This window comes from Festucalex cinctus, chromosome 2 (assembly GCF_051991245.1).
Source record: "Festucalex cinctus isolate MCC-2025b chromosome 2, RoL_Fcin_1.0, whole genome shotgun sequence".
In the NCBI taxonomy this organism is placed as follows: Eukaryota; Metazoa; Chordata; class Actinopteri; order Syngnathiformes; family Syngnathidae; genus Festucalex; species Festucalex cinctus.
The window spans coordinates 1,683,782-1,697,629 of NC_135412.1; the positions used below are offsets into that span (position 1 = coordinate 1,683,782).

General features: G+C 39.8%; 1 protein-coding gene across 10 annotated transcripts in view; it reads right to left on the reverse strand.

Annotated features, from left to right (window-relative positions):
- The window catches only part of hspg2 (heparan sulfate proteoglycan 2), a 153,736-nt gene that overhangs the window by 83,818 nt on the left and 56,070 nt on the right, over nucleotides 1–13,848 (reverse strand). For all 10 annotated transcript variants that reach the window (XM_077512051.1, XM_077512043.1, XM_077512050.1 and 7 more), the window contains 11 exons: nucleotides 13,215–13,273; nucleotides 11,971–12,143; nucleotides 9,591–9,716; nucleotides 8,410–8,601; nucleotides 8,225–8,344; nucleotides 6,149–6,280; nucleotides 4,834–4,978; nucleotides 4,089–4,246; nucleotides 3,856–3,996; nucleotides 1,384–1,547; nucleotides 38–217 (listed from right to left, as the gene is read on the reverse strand). In XM_077512051.1, coding sequence (XP_077368177.1) covers nucleotides 38–217; nucleotides 1,384–1,547; nucleotides 3,856–3,996; nucleotides 4,089–4,246; nucleotides 4,834–4,978; nucleotides 6,149–6,280; nucleotides 8,225–8,344; nucleotides 8,410–8,601; nucleotides 9,591–9,716; nucleotides 11,971–12,143; nucleotides 13,215–13,273 — 1,590 coding nt within the window. The remainder of the gene's footprint in view (nucleotides 1–37; nucleotides 218–1,383; nucleotides 1,548–3,855; nucleotides 3,997–4,088; nucleotides 4,247–4,833; nucleotides 4,979–6,148; nucleotides 6,281–8,224; nucleotides 8,345–8,409; nucleotides 8,602–9,590; nucleotides 9,717–11,970; nucleotides 12,144–13,214; nucleotides 13,274–13,848) is intronic.

Below are 13,848 nucleotides of genomic sequence, written 5' to 3' on the forward strand. Positions count from 1 at the left end.
CGTTTTTCACCTTACGGCGTTCCCTTCGGGCACTTACTTCAGTGAATTCGATTTCTCGCTGGTTGACCACACCAGCGGGCGTGGCGCTCCCTCGGCGGTAAATGAGCCTGCGGCCATTCCCGACGAGTATCACGTCCGGCTTCTCCACAGGTTCAGACAGACCACGGGCCAATATAAAGCGGACTTTGTACTTCAGGGATCCTCCATAGGAATCAATCTAAAATGCATAGATGATTGATTATTATCATACAAATACACACTCCCTTCCAAACCTATGGAGACCAATTGCTTAATTTCTGTAGTAGAATGCCAATATTTATTTAACATCAAAAGATAAATATGAGAGAAATGTTTTCAGAGAAGTGTACCGTATTTTACGCACTATAAGGCGCACTTAAAAGCCTTCAATTTTTCCAAAAGGTGACCATGCGCCTTATAATCCGGTGTGCCTTATATATGGATCAATATTGAGCCGCAACAGGTCTCGCTGTCAAGACGCTATCGGTGACCCTGCACGATCGGTGACGCGCATGCGCAGAAGATCCCGCCATCTTGGATCGCTAGCTAATACTAATACTTTACCACAGAGAAAATAATAAAACAGCTGTTTATTCATTTTGGGAGTGAATGGAGTTGTCAGAAAGCTGGTTTGGAATCTATTAACTCATTTGCTCCCAATAACGTGTAAATATGTTTTTTTTTAATGTTCTAAGTGTCCCAAAGACGTATTTATACGTTGTTTTTTTTTTTTTAAAAATAAAAAAAAATTATGCTAGAGCATACACAAGGATTTGATGCCGCCTCTCAACTGCAAAGAACGGTTGCAGAAATGGTAGTTATTACACAAACGGCCAGCAGGTGGCAGCAGAGCAAAGGAGATCAACCAGGGCCATGTAGAAAAAAAGCTCAATTTCTTACAATTTTAAATAGATTTGTGAAAACTGATGAAACTTAGCTCTCTTCTAATGCTAATTGCTGCAAAACGGAAACAGATAGAAACATACTTTTTTTCCCTGATGAAAGAAGAGACTTTAATCTTTCTTTTGATAGGTTCCATGCTTTTATAGCAATAGAACACAATATTCTGTGGGCCTTGCAAAATCAGTCAAAATCTAGTAAAACAGCCGGGAGCTAACGGGATTGCGAAATGTGAAAATGGCGGCGAGTGAATGAGTTAATAAAGTTTGACTGACCTATCTGACTGTTTTGTTGACATTCCCTTTAGCGCAGCACCATCTAATGAATGCATAACGTAACCCCAGCCTCTACTGTAGCACCTCATATATGGAAAAATTTGTAAAATATGTCATTCATTGAAGGTGCGCCTTATCATGCGGAAAACACGGTTTATGTAAAGAAAATGAGCCTTTTGCAAAGAGATACCTTGTTGCCAAGAAACTGGCCAGGCAAGGTCCAGAAAGAGTCCAGGTTGAGAAAGCGACGTGACAAATCAACGAGCTGGAACTCTTCCATCTCAGGGTTGATGAGGAGCTGAGTGGACGAAAGAGGCGGAGTGCCTGGCCTGGATGGGTAGCTGACTTCCACTCCTGAGCGTCAGAAAATAAGAGTATACTCCCAGATTTCTGCGCTATACACGTATGTCCGGATGACATGAAACTTGGGCTGGACGATTCACAGAAATTTCATCGTGATTTAGATTTTCTGTGCATTTACAACTTCTCTAAGTTGTGAAAGTACCGCGAATGCACCATGTAGCATGTAGCAATCCCGGAACGAATCAGTGTGATTCTGCTGTCCTTAAGCATACTTTAAGTTGTTTAATGCCACGCGAGTTGGAGTTAACTGTAAAACTAAACATACTATAAGGAGAATTACATACAGTGTGTATTTAAATACAAAACGTGCTTCGTTTTTAATAAAACATCGCTAGCTTAGCGCTTATGCTAAAGAGCATTGCGGATCCCATTCAAATGCTAACAACTTCGGGAATAATAGTCCCTCAAATAATGAATATTCACACACAAATGCTGTGGAAACACATCCACAGGTAAGACAACAATATTCAAAGGCACAAATCCTTCACAATTTGTAAATAACAAGGTATTTTCATCAAATTTAATCACAACTTTCTTCTGTTCTTATTGTAAGTGTACACTATGGATGCACGGCACCACACTGCCCCTAACCCCGGGTTTTCACTGGATGCGGTTGCGGTGCGGTTGCAGTGCGGTCCGGCGACGCAAGCAATTAGATTCCATTCATTCGAATGGTGCAGTCTACACCGCTTGCGGGTGCGTTGCGTGTTGACTGCGGAAGGCTTGCGGCGTGCCGCAAGCCTTCCGCAAGGATAGCCTATTTTCTATTTTTGCCGGACGCCGCAGCGGTAGGCCTCCGGCAAATGGCAAGCTAGCACAAAACACATCGAGCGCGACAGGAAGACCGAGGCAGTTTAAAAATAAATTTCCGGTTACCTTTCAGAATAAAATACTCGCCAGCTCCTATTTCGCAAGTTTTTCAGCAAAACGTGACGTGGGCGTCGCCGGGCTTTGTGCTCATTCACGGTTTAGACACCAGCGAACATGGACGAGGAGAGGTTTATATTGGAGGTGGAAAACCACAAAATAATATATGACACGGCACATCCTTTTTATAAGGACTGTAATGTATTGTGAGTTTGATGTTCGCGATTGCTTGTTGTGCCCGTCTCGCTTGCCGTACTGAGCGGCAGCCGGACCCGGAAGACAGAAATAAAGAGTGGACCCGCACTGACCCGACTCTCGTTATTAATATACTTTACAAGGACAACCAAAAAAAGGATGCTGCATGGAATCTCATATCTTTCTGCTTCTCTGTTGAGCAGACTTTCTGTATGTTTGTCGTTGTGAAATGCCACATGATCGCGCGCGCGCGGTTCCGCGAGACACGTTGGGAAGTGGGCGGCGACGGAGCTGCCGGACCGCAGCTGTGCGGAGCCGGTGTGGATTGACAAAAAAATTGACCCGTCCGGAGCACGCAGTCAAGACGCACCGCACCGCAACCGCACCGCAACCGCATCCAGTGAAAACCCGGGGTTAGAGGCCGAAATGCGCAGGAACACGTGTTTGTTTTGCAATGACTGTTTTAGTATGCAGTATCCATCCATCCATTCTCTTAACTGCCTGCTCCTCACAAGGGTCGTGGGAGGTGCTGGAGCCTATCCCAGCTGGCTTTGGGAAGTAGGCGGGGTACACCCTGAACAGGTTGCCAGCCAATCGCAGGGAAAAGTATGCAGTATTTTCATTTTATTTGACTTTTTATTTATTTAACTTTTTTTTTTTTTTAAGTTTAAGGTTTCAGAGAATTTTCTTTTCCTCAAAATTTAAGGATACAAACATATCCAAGGACTTTTTTGTTGTTGTTGTTGTTGTGGTGGTGTTAGTGGGGGGGGGGTCATACCAACACACATTTTCACATGATAGCACAAAATACAATCCCTGAGCCTCATGGCCTGATGTCCCAGCCGGTTAGCCCACCAAGTCCCCAGACTACATAACATAAGATAAAATAAATATGATAAAGAGGGTAAAGAGTTTGCAAATGGAGAATGAAAATGGAAAAGACTTGAATTTCATATAATGATAGGATATGTTAAACTTGACGAAAAGAATAGTGTTCAAGAATAAAAGTGTTCAACATTAAGCGATGAATGGACATAGGTAAGGCTAAGGATCATAGTTTTGAGTAGCTGAGTTTTAGTAGTTGAAAAAATATTAAGTTCTAAAATTAAGCAATAATCGTTTCATTAATTTGATGATTATTTTTTCCAATAATTGTCCAGCCCTATCGTGGAAAAATTCTGTGCCACAGTTGTAAGTTTGATGTGAGCATTCCTCCAATTCATTAATAAATCAGTACCTTTAAAATCTTCCTCCTCAGTGAATCGCAGACTGATCTGATTGCGGTAGCGTCCGGTGCCCTTGCAGTTCTTGGTGATTCCAGCGCAGAAGCAAGAAACGCAACGGCCCTCCAGACTGAAGTGACCGTCTGGGCAGTTGCCTGGCAAGGTGGGGACAATCGATTTCCTCAACTGAATTCAATTTCATCCGCGACTTGGGATGAAGAAGCGTCATGCGTCCGCCGAAATGTACCTGGGTTGGGATTGGACGTAAGAGTTAGCACTCCATCCGGAATACCAAACACCAGACCTTTGGCGTTGATGGCCTCGCAAGTGTAGGCCCCCTGATCGGCCTCCTTCACGTCACGGATGGTCAGCGTGCCATGACCGTTCTCACTGGTCATGGAGATTCTGGGATAACGCACATAAAAAAATAAAAAAATAAAATAAAAAATAAAAAAAAAGATTATTATTGATCCATATTGTGTAAAAAATGACATCACACGGCAGAGTGGAAGTAAATTTGGTCCCGTGTGCAACGGCTCATTTTATCATCTCATATCAACAGAGGAATGAACGAGGTGTGAGAAGGTAGAAATTAGAGGAAAGCCAATATGTTTTTTTTTGTTTAGTTTTTTTTCAGGGTCGATATCGCTATCGATTATGAGTAGCCAATGCTCTTGAATGCTCTGAACCAATGGCAGGGCAGCTTTTTCATGTTGAGGAAAAAAAACAACAACTTAGGAATCGGTATGGTATCGGTATCGGCCGATACTGCAAAGCTGGGTATCAGAATCGGTATTGGGGGCAAAAAATGCAAAAGGCCTGGACTATAAATTTGAAAAATAGGAATTGTGCTGTTCACACTATATGAAAAAAAAAAATCAGATTCATGTGTTATTTTGCAAAAAAGGTAATTGAGCTGCAATATAAACGGCCTAAATCAAATGTGAAATTTGGGCAACGATTTGTGAAATGATGGTTTTGCGGAAGCCCACCTGCCGCTGAGTGGAATGTGTCCCCAGTTCAGCCTCCAGGTGATAATGGGCGTCGGCACTCCAACAGCACGACAGGTAAACGTCACAGTGGCTCCCCGAGCAGCTTGAATGGATTCTTCTGGTGGGCTCGTCACAGACGGAGGAGCTGTTTTGTGTTAAAAATAAGAGCTGTCAAACTATGACATTTTTCAATCAGATTAATCACATCTTAGAATTTTAATTAATCACGATTAATCGCTTAATTAAAAAGGCTTCCTTTTTTTTTTATCAATAGAGCACTTATGTGTTAATTTAATGTTATGAGGACGTCTTCAAAAAAAATTTATCCACTGCACACGCTCATCCTCCTCTTTTTCTAATCAGTTAATTACTTGCATAATTTAAAATTGGGGGAAAAAAAATGACCCCAATAGTTTAAAATGAACAAATATTCTGAATGTCATATACAAATATTTATTAAATGCTTTATGTAGTTATGTTTATTGCTCAAACACCACCTGTGCTACCTTTAATGCTGTCAATCTAAAGGATTAATAGAACTCAAATTAATAGAATGTTTTTTTTTAAATTATTATTATTATAATACTGAGGGCTTAAAAAATAAAAATAACAAAAAATAAATAAAAATAAAAATAAATTAAAAAAATAAAAATTTAAAAAAAATATATAAAAAACAAATGTGATTCATTTGCGTTCATGCATGATTAATGCGATCATTTTTTGTGAATAATTAATTAGTTAACGCTGGTCCGATCATCTGCGCTCCAAATTAATAGCATGTTATTATTATTATTATTATTATTATTATTATTCTGAGTGCCTAAAAAAAAAAAAAAAAAATAAAAAAAAAAAAAAAAAATAAAAAAAAATAATAATAATTAAAAAATATATATATAAAAAACTAGTGTGATTAGTTTGCGTTAATGCATGATTTATGCAATACTTTTTTGTGATTAATTAATTAGTTAACGGTTTAACTTTGACAGCATTAGTTAAAAAAAAACAAAAACAAAAAAAAACCTGCTTAAACTCCATAGTTAATGTACCCACAAAGGCTTCTTGGAATTTGGTGATGCAGTGACTCTCATAGATGCAAAACAATTCCCTTTTATTTCGATGAAGAGGACGTATGACAAAAAAGCTCTGTCTGAGATGAGCCATGTGTAAAGAGCATGTGATTCACAGAGAATTAGTCAGAGTACACAAAGGGGCTAAGAGTTGTACTAAAAAAAGGAAAATTAAGCAAGGCAGCAGTGCAGAATGTGGAGTACGAGAGAGAAATATCCAAGTGGGGTGAAGTGCGGTTGGGACGTACTGCAGCCGTATTCATCGGAGCGGTCGGGACAGTCAGGCTCTTCGTCACACTGGTAACTGGCCGGGATGCAAGTGCGGTCGCTGAGGCATTCAAACTGCTCGGGAGCACACCTGTCATCCGGACCCTTGGTGGCTGCGCCATAGCAAGTTGGACATGATGGCATTAATATGAATTACAAACATGGCTAATGGTGACAGTTGCATCAGTTCAGATCCAGGGTGAGCAAACACAAGTGGATGGTTTGAAATTGGAAAAACGACAGAAATTCAGAACTCCTTGATGTTCGAGTGCAAGTACCTCACCGATGGACGGATCGGACCGTCGCAATCAATAAAATTCTGGCTCAGAATTTTACGAACTCATTCACTCCCAGTCATTTTCATTGAAGCAACCCACTTCACTGTTTTACGGGATTTTGACTGAATTTGCAAGGCCCACAGAATATTGTGCTCTATTGCTATAAAAACATGGAACCTACCAAAAAAAAAAATTTGTCTCTTCTTTCATCAGGAAAAAAGTAGGGCTGGGAAAATCTTTGTCTCACGATTTGATTCGATTACGATTTTTGGGTCTACGATGCGATTCAGAATCGATTTTCGATTCTCGATTCAAACGATTTTCGATTCAAAACGATTTGATTGACAAATGATTTCTGCTTCAATTTACAGATATGCACAACATTGTCATGATCGACTCCAGTCTGCTTTGAAAGACAAAATGATAAATAGAAACATTCAAGTGTCTTTTTTTGTTTTTTTGTTTAAACATTTATTCATTTTGTACTGTAAGTGCCTTTTTCCACAAAAACAGCATGTGGGCTACAACTGCCTTTCCCCTCCTTCTTCATTTCTAATTTAAATAAAATCGATTTTTGGATATTAATATCGATTCGATTCGATTCATAAGTGAGAATCTCGATTCTTTTATGAATCGATTTTTTTGGCACACCCCTAGAAAAAAAGTATATTTGTATCTCTTCCGTTTTGCAGCAATTAGCATTAAAATATAACTAAGTTTCATCATTATTCACAAACCTGTTCAAAACACTGGGGAAAAGAGCTTGTTGCGACATGTCCCTGGTTGATCGCTTATACAGGACTGTCTCTGGAAAATTAGAATAATGTGATAAAGTCCGTTATTTTCTGTAATGCAATGAAATAAGCAAAAATGCCATACATTCTGGATTCATGACAAATTAACTGAAATATTGCAAGCCTATTATTATTTTAATATTGCTGATTATGGCTTACAGCTCTAAGAAAACTCAAATATCCTATCTCAAAATATTTGAATATTTTCTCAGACCAAGTAAAAAAAAAAAACTAAAAAAAAAGCCATAATCTGCAATATCAAAACAACAAAAGGCTTGCAATATTTCAGTTGATTTGTAATGAATCCAGAATGTATGGCATTTTTGAAAATAATGGACTTTATCACAATATTCTCAGTTTCGGAGACAGTCCTGTACTCTGCTGTCACCTGCTGGCCTTTTTTTTGGTAATAAATACTATTGCTTTAAGCGACCTCTACATGTCAGAAGCTGCAGCAAAGCCTTCTGTATGCTCTATAGCACAGTGCTGTCAAAATCCGGTCCTCGAGGGCCTGAGTCCTGCATGTTTTCGAGATTTCCCACGTTCAACACAGATGATTCATATTTAAGCTCATCAGAAAGATCTGTAGGCGCATTAAAAAAAAAAAAAAAAAAAAAAAACACGTTTAAAAAAAACTTATAAATACGTTTTTGGGACTATGGAAATATTTAAAACAGAACGATTGTATCCGTTTTTGGGAGCAAATGCTTTAAAAGTATTTTTTATTCATTAAATTTGGAATTTCAAACACGAGTTGAAGAATCAAAAGCAAACGTTGAGAGGAAACGTCTTACAGACGCAAGGAAGCGAAACACGCTACGATCTCGTAACTTTTCCCAATGAAAACTCCCGTTTTTAAAAATGAATGTGGTTTGTGACATTCGGGAAGCAAGTTCCCTCTCAAGAAGCACATCAACGAATCTTTCCACTCATGATCACGTCACCCCGGACGCATGTCTGAACAGAGCCACAGATGAAGACTCACGGCAGTCCAGCTCATCCGAGTTGTCCTCGCAGTCATTGTCTCCATCGCAACGCCAGAGCTTGAGGGCGCAACGCCCGTTTTTACACTTGAACTCGTTCGGTTCGCACGGCGACGGCGTTCCTGTCAAGGCAAGTGGATGCGTGCCAACGGTGCTGTCGGGCATGCGTGCGTGTTCTATGACTTACCGCATCGGAATTCGTCACTTCCGTCCAAGCAGTCCCTCTCCCCGTCGCAGATGTAATCTCGCGGGATGCACTCTCCGGTCTGGCACTTCGCTTGATCCGCTCGACACAATCCCGGGATGACGGGCGGCTGTGGGGGTTTGACGACGGCGGTTGTGGTGGCGGGGGCAGGGGTGGTTATAACGGGTCTTATACCTGCAACAGATCTCGGGTTAAACTTAAGCAACTGTGGCGGTTCCACAGTACAGTGGAAGCTCGACTTACGAACGTCTCTTCATACGACATTTTCGAGTTCCGAAACGCCTCAACGGGAAAATATTGCCTCTTGTTACGAAAGAAATTTCGAGATACGAAAGGTGAAAATACATTACCAAACGCAACATACTTTACTTTCGGCTTTGGCTATTTCCTACCATAAGTTATCTATGAGCGTATACTAGATCGGTGTCTATACAGCGTCCTCATCATTCATCCTCCATTCATCCTATGAGGTGTTCCGACTAACGGCCAACGAATTTGTGCAAAAATTCAAACAATTGGTGATTGATGAAGGCACAGTAAGTTTTTAATTGCGACGAGACGGGCCTTTTTTTTTTTTTTTTTTTGAAAAAGATGCCTCGCCATACCGGAAGTTTCCATCAAGTTTCAGAATTTGTTGAAAAGAATCGCCCAGAAAAAGTGTTCACCAGTCGGGCGTTTGCTCACTAAGATGATGTTTGCCTTGGACATTTACGAATGATTGTTAATTAAAATAAATAAATAAATAAATAAATAACACTTCTGAGAGAGGAGAACATGAACCAAAGAGGGCAAAAAACGATGAGGACAGCAGTTAAAAAGGTAAATGAGCATCATTTTTATTCTTTATTCTTTACATTACGCGCAACTCTCATTTATTGTGCAATAATCTAATTGTAACATGTATTTGCTACATGTTTTGATGCATTTTTATGCTTTATAAAACATTTATGTCTGAATTTTGGGAGGCTTGGAACGGATTAGGGCATTTACATGGAAAATGCGTCTCTACTTACAAACTTTTCTACTGACAAACTTTCTTCCAGAAGCAATTCATTTCGTAAGTAGAGGTACCACTGTACATAAAGCATCGCGCGTCGTCCGTGCATGCCGCAGCTGACCACGTTACATACAAACTGCCAGCACGTCGAGCTGAAGCGACTCACCGCAATTGGTCTCATCACTCATATCGCGGCAATCCGGTCGATTGTCACACAGGTATTCCAACAGGATACAAGTCCCGTCACCACACCTGTGCTCATCCGGCATGCACGGCCTGATGCTAGGGATTACTACGAAAGATGCAGATTGGGAGGAGGAGGGACGTGGTGAAGGGTCAACATGCAAGACAGCACGTTCGGCACAACTACAATACAAATAAAGCAGCTAACAGCAAGAAGTTCATTGCAACACAATCAAACCGTTTTTATTTTAGGAAGATTCCTTGTGTATAACGCCTATTTGTGCTATAGTACCGTATTTTTCGGATTATACGTCGCTCCGGATTATAAATCGCACCAGCCAAAAAATGCATAATTAAGAAGGAAAAAACATATATTGGAGTATAAGTCGCATTTTTGGGGGAAATTTATTTGGTAAAATCCAACACCAAAAACATACATGCCATCTTGAAAGGCAATTTAAAATAAAACAACAGGCTGAATAAGCGTCCGGTATGCTAACGTTACATGACTGACACGCCTGGTAATGTCAGTAATGACGTAACATATTTAGAGTTTGTAGCGAGCAGTGACGGGAGTCGGAGGCGGAGTGTTGAAGGGCGGAGCCAAAGGCTGGCGTTTTATTGACATCAGCTTCTGAGGTCTTCACAGCAACTCCCCACTCAGCTAGAAGCTAACAGGCTAACTCCCCTTTTCCACATAACAAAACCTTCCCACCCGGAACTCTCCCTTCGTCCCAACGTTCCGTGGGTGAATTATGTTCCCATCACTACAAGTTATTCATATAACTCTAGCATAAAGAACATGCTAACAAGTTTACCAAACTATCAGTTTCACTCCAAATCACTAAATCCAATGAAATCTTCATCCTCGGTGACACTTTTAAACAACTCCCCCAACTCGGGAGGTAGACGATGCAATGTTGAACTTACCAACACGGGCCTACAGCGTTTAGTGTGAAAATAACATTAATTAATTAATTTCACATCTAAGTCGCACCAGAGTAGAAGTCGCACCCTCGGCCAAACTATGAAAAAAACTGCGACTTATAATCCGAAAAATACGGTATCTATACCAGACACGCCTAAAAGGGTAACGTGTTAAGTTGCTGTAAGCGCCACACATAAAATATGCAGACACCATGTCTGCTTTGCAGCTCGTGTTTCTTATGGTAAAGTTTTCTATCAGATTTCTTAGTTCGGGTAATGACGGCCACCTCGTGGGGTCATCTTTTAGACAAAGAGATACTCTAGATCAGGCTTCCCCAATTCTGGTCTTTGAGGGCAAGAGTCCTATAGGTTTTAGATCAGGGGTGTCAAACATAAGGCCCGCGGGCCGGATCAGGCCGGCAAATGGGTTTAATCCGGCCCACGAGATGATTTTGTAAAGTAAAAAAAAAAATAATAAATTGCACTGAAACATTGGAATGTGCATTTAAAACTCATTCACTGCCAGTCATTTTAGAAAATATTAAAATTTTCAATACTCACGTGATATTACATTCAATAATTATATATAAACCGAATCTACCAAATAACCGAATGGACTCCCTACTTTTTGCCCCGTCCCGTTCTTTTATAATTGACAGTAGAAAAATGTAAGTTTGCCAAAATACAGCCATTTCTCCCATGGACTCTGAAACTGTGTTTATTTCCTATAAAATGGGGCAATGATGTCATCTACCGGTGGTTGGGCATCAGTAAAGTTGTTTCCAAGTTTGATATTTACAGTGGAACATGCTCAGATTCGCCCCCATTTAGCACCGCTCTAAAAAATACAATTGACAAGTATACTTGTCAAAGGCAGTGAATGAGTTAAAAGTTTAAAGAAGATCAAATTTCGTTTGTCTGTACGGGTTATATAGCATTTTAGGTCAATAATAAAATTTCAGCCCAAAGCTGAATATTCCTAACTTTACTTTTTGAGGCGTGTTGGTTAATGGCTTGATCACTTGATAGATTGCTCATTCTTAATCAAAGTCATGCCATGCGGGTGTTGTTCTGATTTTTTTTTTTTTTTCTTTTACTGTGCATTTTTATTCTTACATTAGTGCTCCATGCAAAACATTCTTTGGACCACGTGATAGATGTACTTGCACGTGTCATCAAAGTCTCTTCCTAAAGCCGCTACACAGTCATCCTACTGCTTCTGCAGCACCGTCGGCTCATTCGCCATGCAAACGCTACTCAGCGCAGTACAAACCTGGCACTGCTAAAGGTTCCACTGAGGGCAGAGGTCGAACTAGAAACCAAATGGAAACGTTAGCAGCCCTGCCCTACTGTGGTGACACCTTACAGTCGGCTCCAACCCGCTTTTGTGTGAAAGACGCCAGCATGGAGCAGCGCCAAGCAATGTCGTCTCTTACCTTCCCCGAGCTCCCTGAACTGAAAGCCGGCCACCGACGTGACGTAGGAGGCGATCGCTCCATTCTGCACCACGCTGTACAGCACGCTTCGGATCTGTTGACTGTTGCTGTTGTAGTCGGAGCCCACGTCCAGTTCCACAAATACATCGATGCCGTCCTCTCGAATCATCTTCCTGGAGGAGAGCAGAAAAGGTCCGGTGAGATGACATCATTGTCTGATGCTGACACGAGAAAACACGTTCGCTTGAATGGGTTACACCAAGGGGTGTCCAAACTACGGCCCGGGGGGGCCATTTGCGGCCCCTCGTCCATTTTTTTTTAGTGGCCCGCGACATATGCTAAAAATGGCATTTGACTCAGTTCAAATCAAATCAAAACAAAAATGTTTGGAGATGGTCAAAGTAAGAAGAAACGGTGTCGAAAAACACAGGTGCCATTAAAGGTTATTTTAGTTCACTAAAACTCATGAAAAAAATTCAAAAAATTTCGTTAACAAAATAAAACGAAAAGAAAGAAACTAACTGAAACTACATTTTATGTTTACAAAACTAAAACTAACTATAATTATAGCAAAAATGTCCTTCGTTTTAGTCTTTGGTAATTAATTTAATGCATGAGCCTTTGGGGATGATTTCAAATGTGACTTTTAGTAGATTTATTTTGATATAAACCGTAATAATAACGTTGCGCCCATGGTGTTTTTTTTAAATGTTACGCACGAGTAATACACATTAAAAAACAAAACAAAAAAAAAACTAATACTGAAACTAACTAAACATTTATTAAAGAACTCAAATGAATAAAAAAAAAAAAAAACCCTAACAGAACCATCCTGAAAAATAATTAAAATTAACTAAATTAAAAAAAACAACTCAAAACAAAATAAAAACTAAAATGAAAAATTCCAAAACTATAATAACCTGACTGCCATATTACAAATTGGTTTATAAATATGCAAAAGCACAAATAAATCATCTGTACAATTTTTAGGATTAAACACGATTTCTCTTCATAACATTATGTGGCCCTTGCGTCCTTCTGATTTTCTGTATGTGGCCCTCAAATGAAAAAGTTTGGACACCCCTGGATTACACTTTAAATTAAAATTGTGAGGATTAATGAATGGCAGACCGACACCTTGTGTGGTGTTTAAAAACAAACGAAATCACCGGTGTCCCGAACGCAGCTGCAGGGATTCTACTTAAGGTGCCACAAAAGTTGATTGAAAGCATTTGAATGCATACTTAATGAGGACCACGCTGACTGTCTGGACCCCTGGAATCCTGTTGTACTCGGACTCCAACTGTGGAGAGAAAAAAATAAATAAAAATACATAATCAGCAAAGTTTGAAATAAATACACATGCCTTATAACCGGTGTGTCCAAACTACGGCCTGGGGGCCATTTGCGGCCCGCCGTCCATTTTTCAGTGGCCCACGACATATGCTAAAAATGCCATTTGACTCAGTTTCAAATAAATTAACAAAAACAAAAATGTTTGGAGATGGTCAAAGTAAGAACGAAAAACGTTATTTTAGTTAACTAAGACTAACGCAATAACTAAAACTAAAAATCCATCAGCAATTTTGTTAACGAAATAAAATAAAAACAAAAATGCTTTTAAAAAAAAAAACGAAAACTAACTGAAACTACATTTTATGTTTACAAAACTAACTAAAACTAAAACTATAATTATAGCAAACGTCCTTCGTTTTAGTCTTCGGTAATTAATTTAATTCATAAGCCTTTGGGGATGACTTCAAATGTGATTTTTTTTTAGTAGATTTATTTTGATAAAAACCAGAATAATGACAATTGAAAGTATGTCACACAGAAGTGACGTCATCTCGCAGCAGCCAATAGAAAAGCACCAAAAGA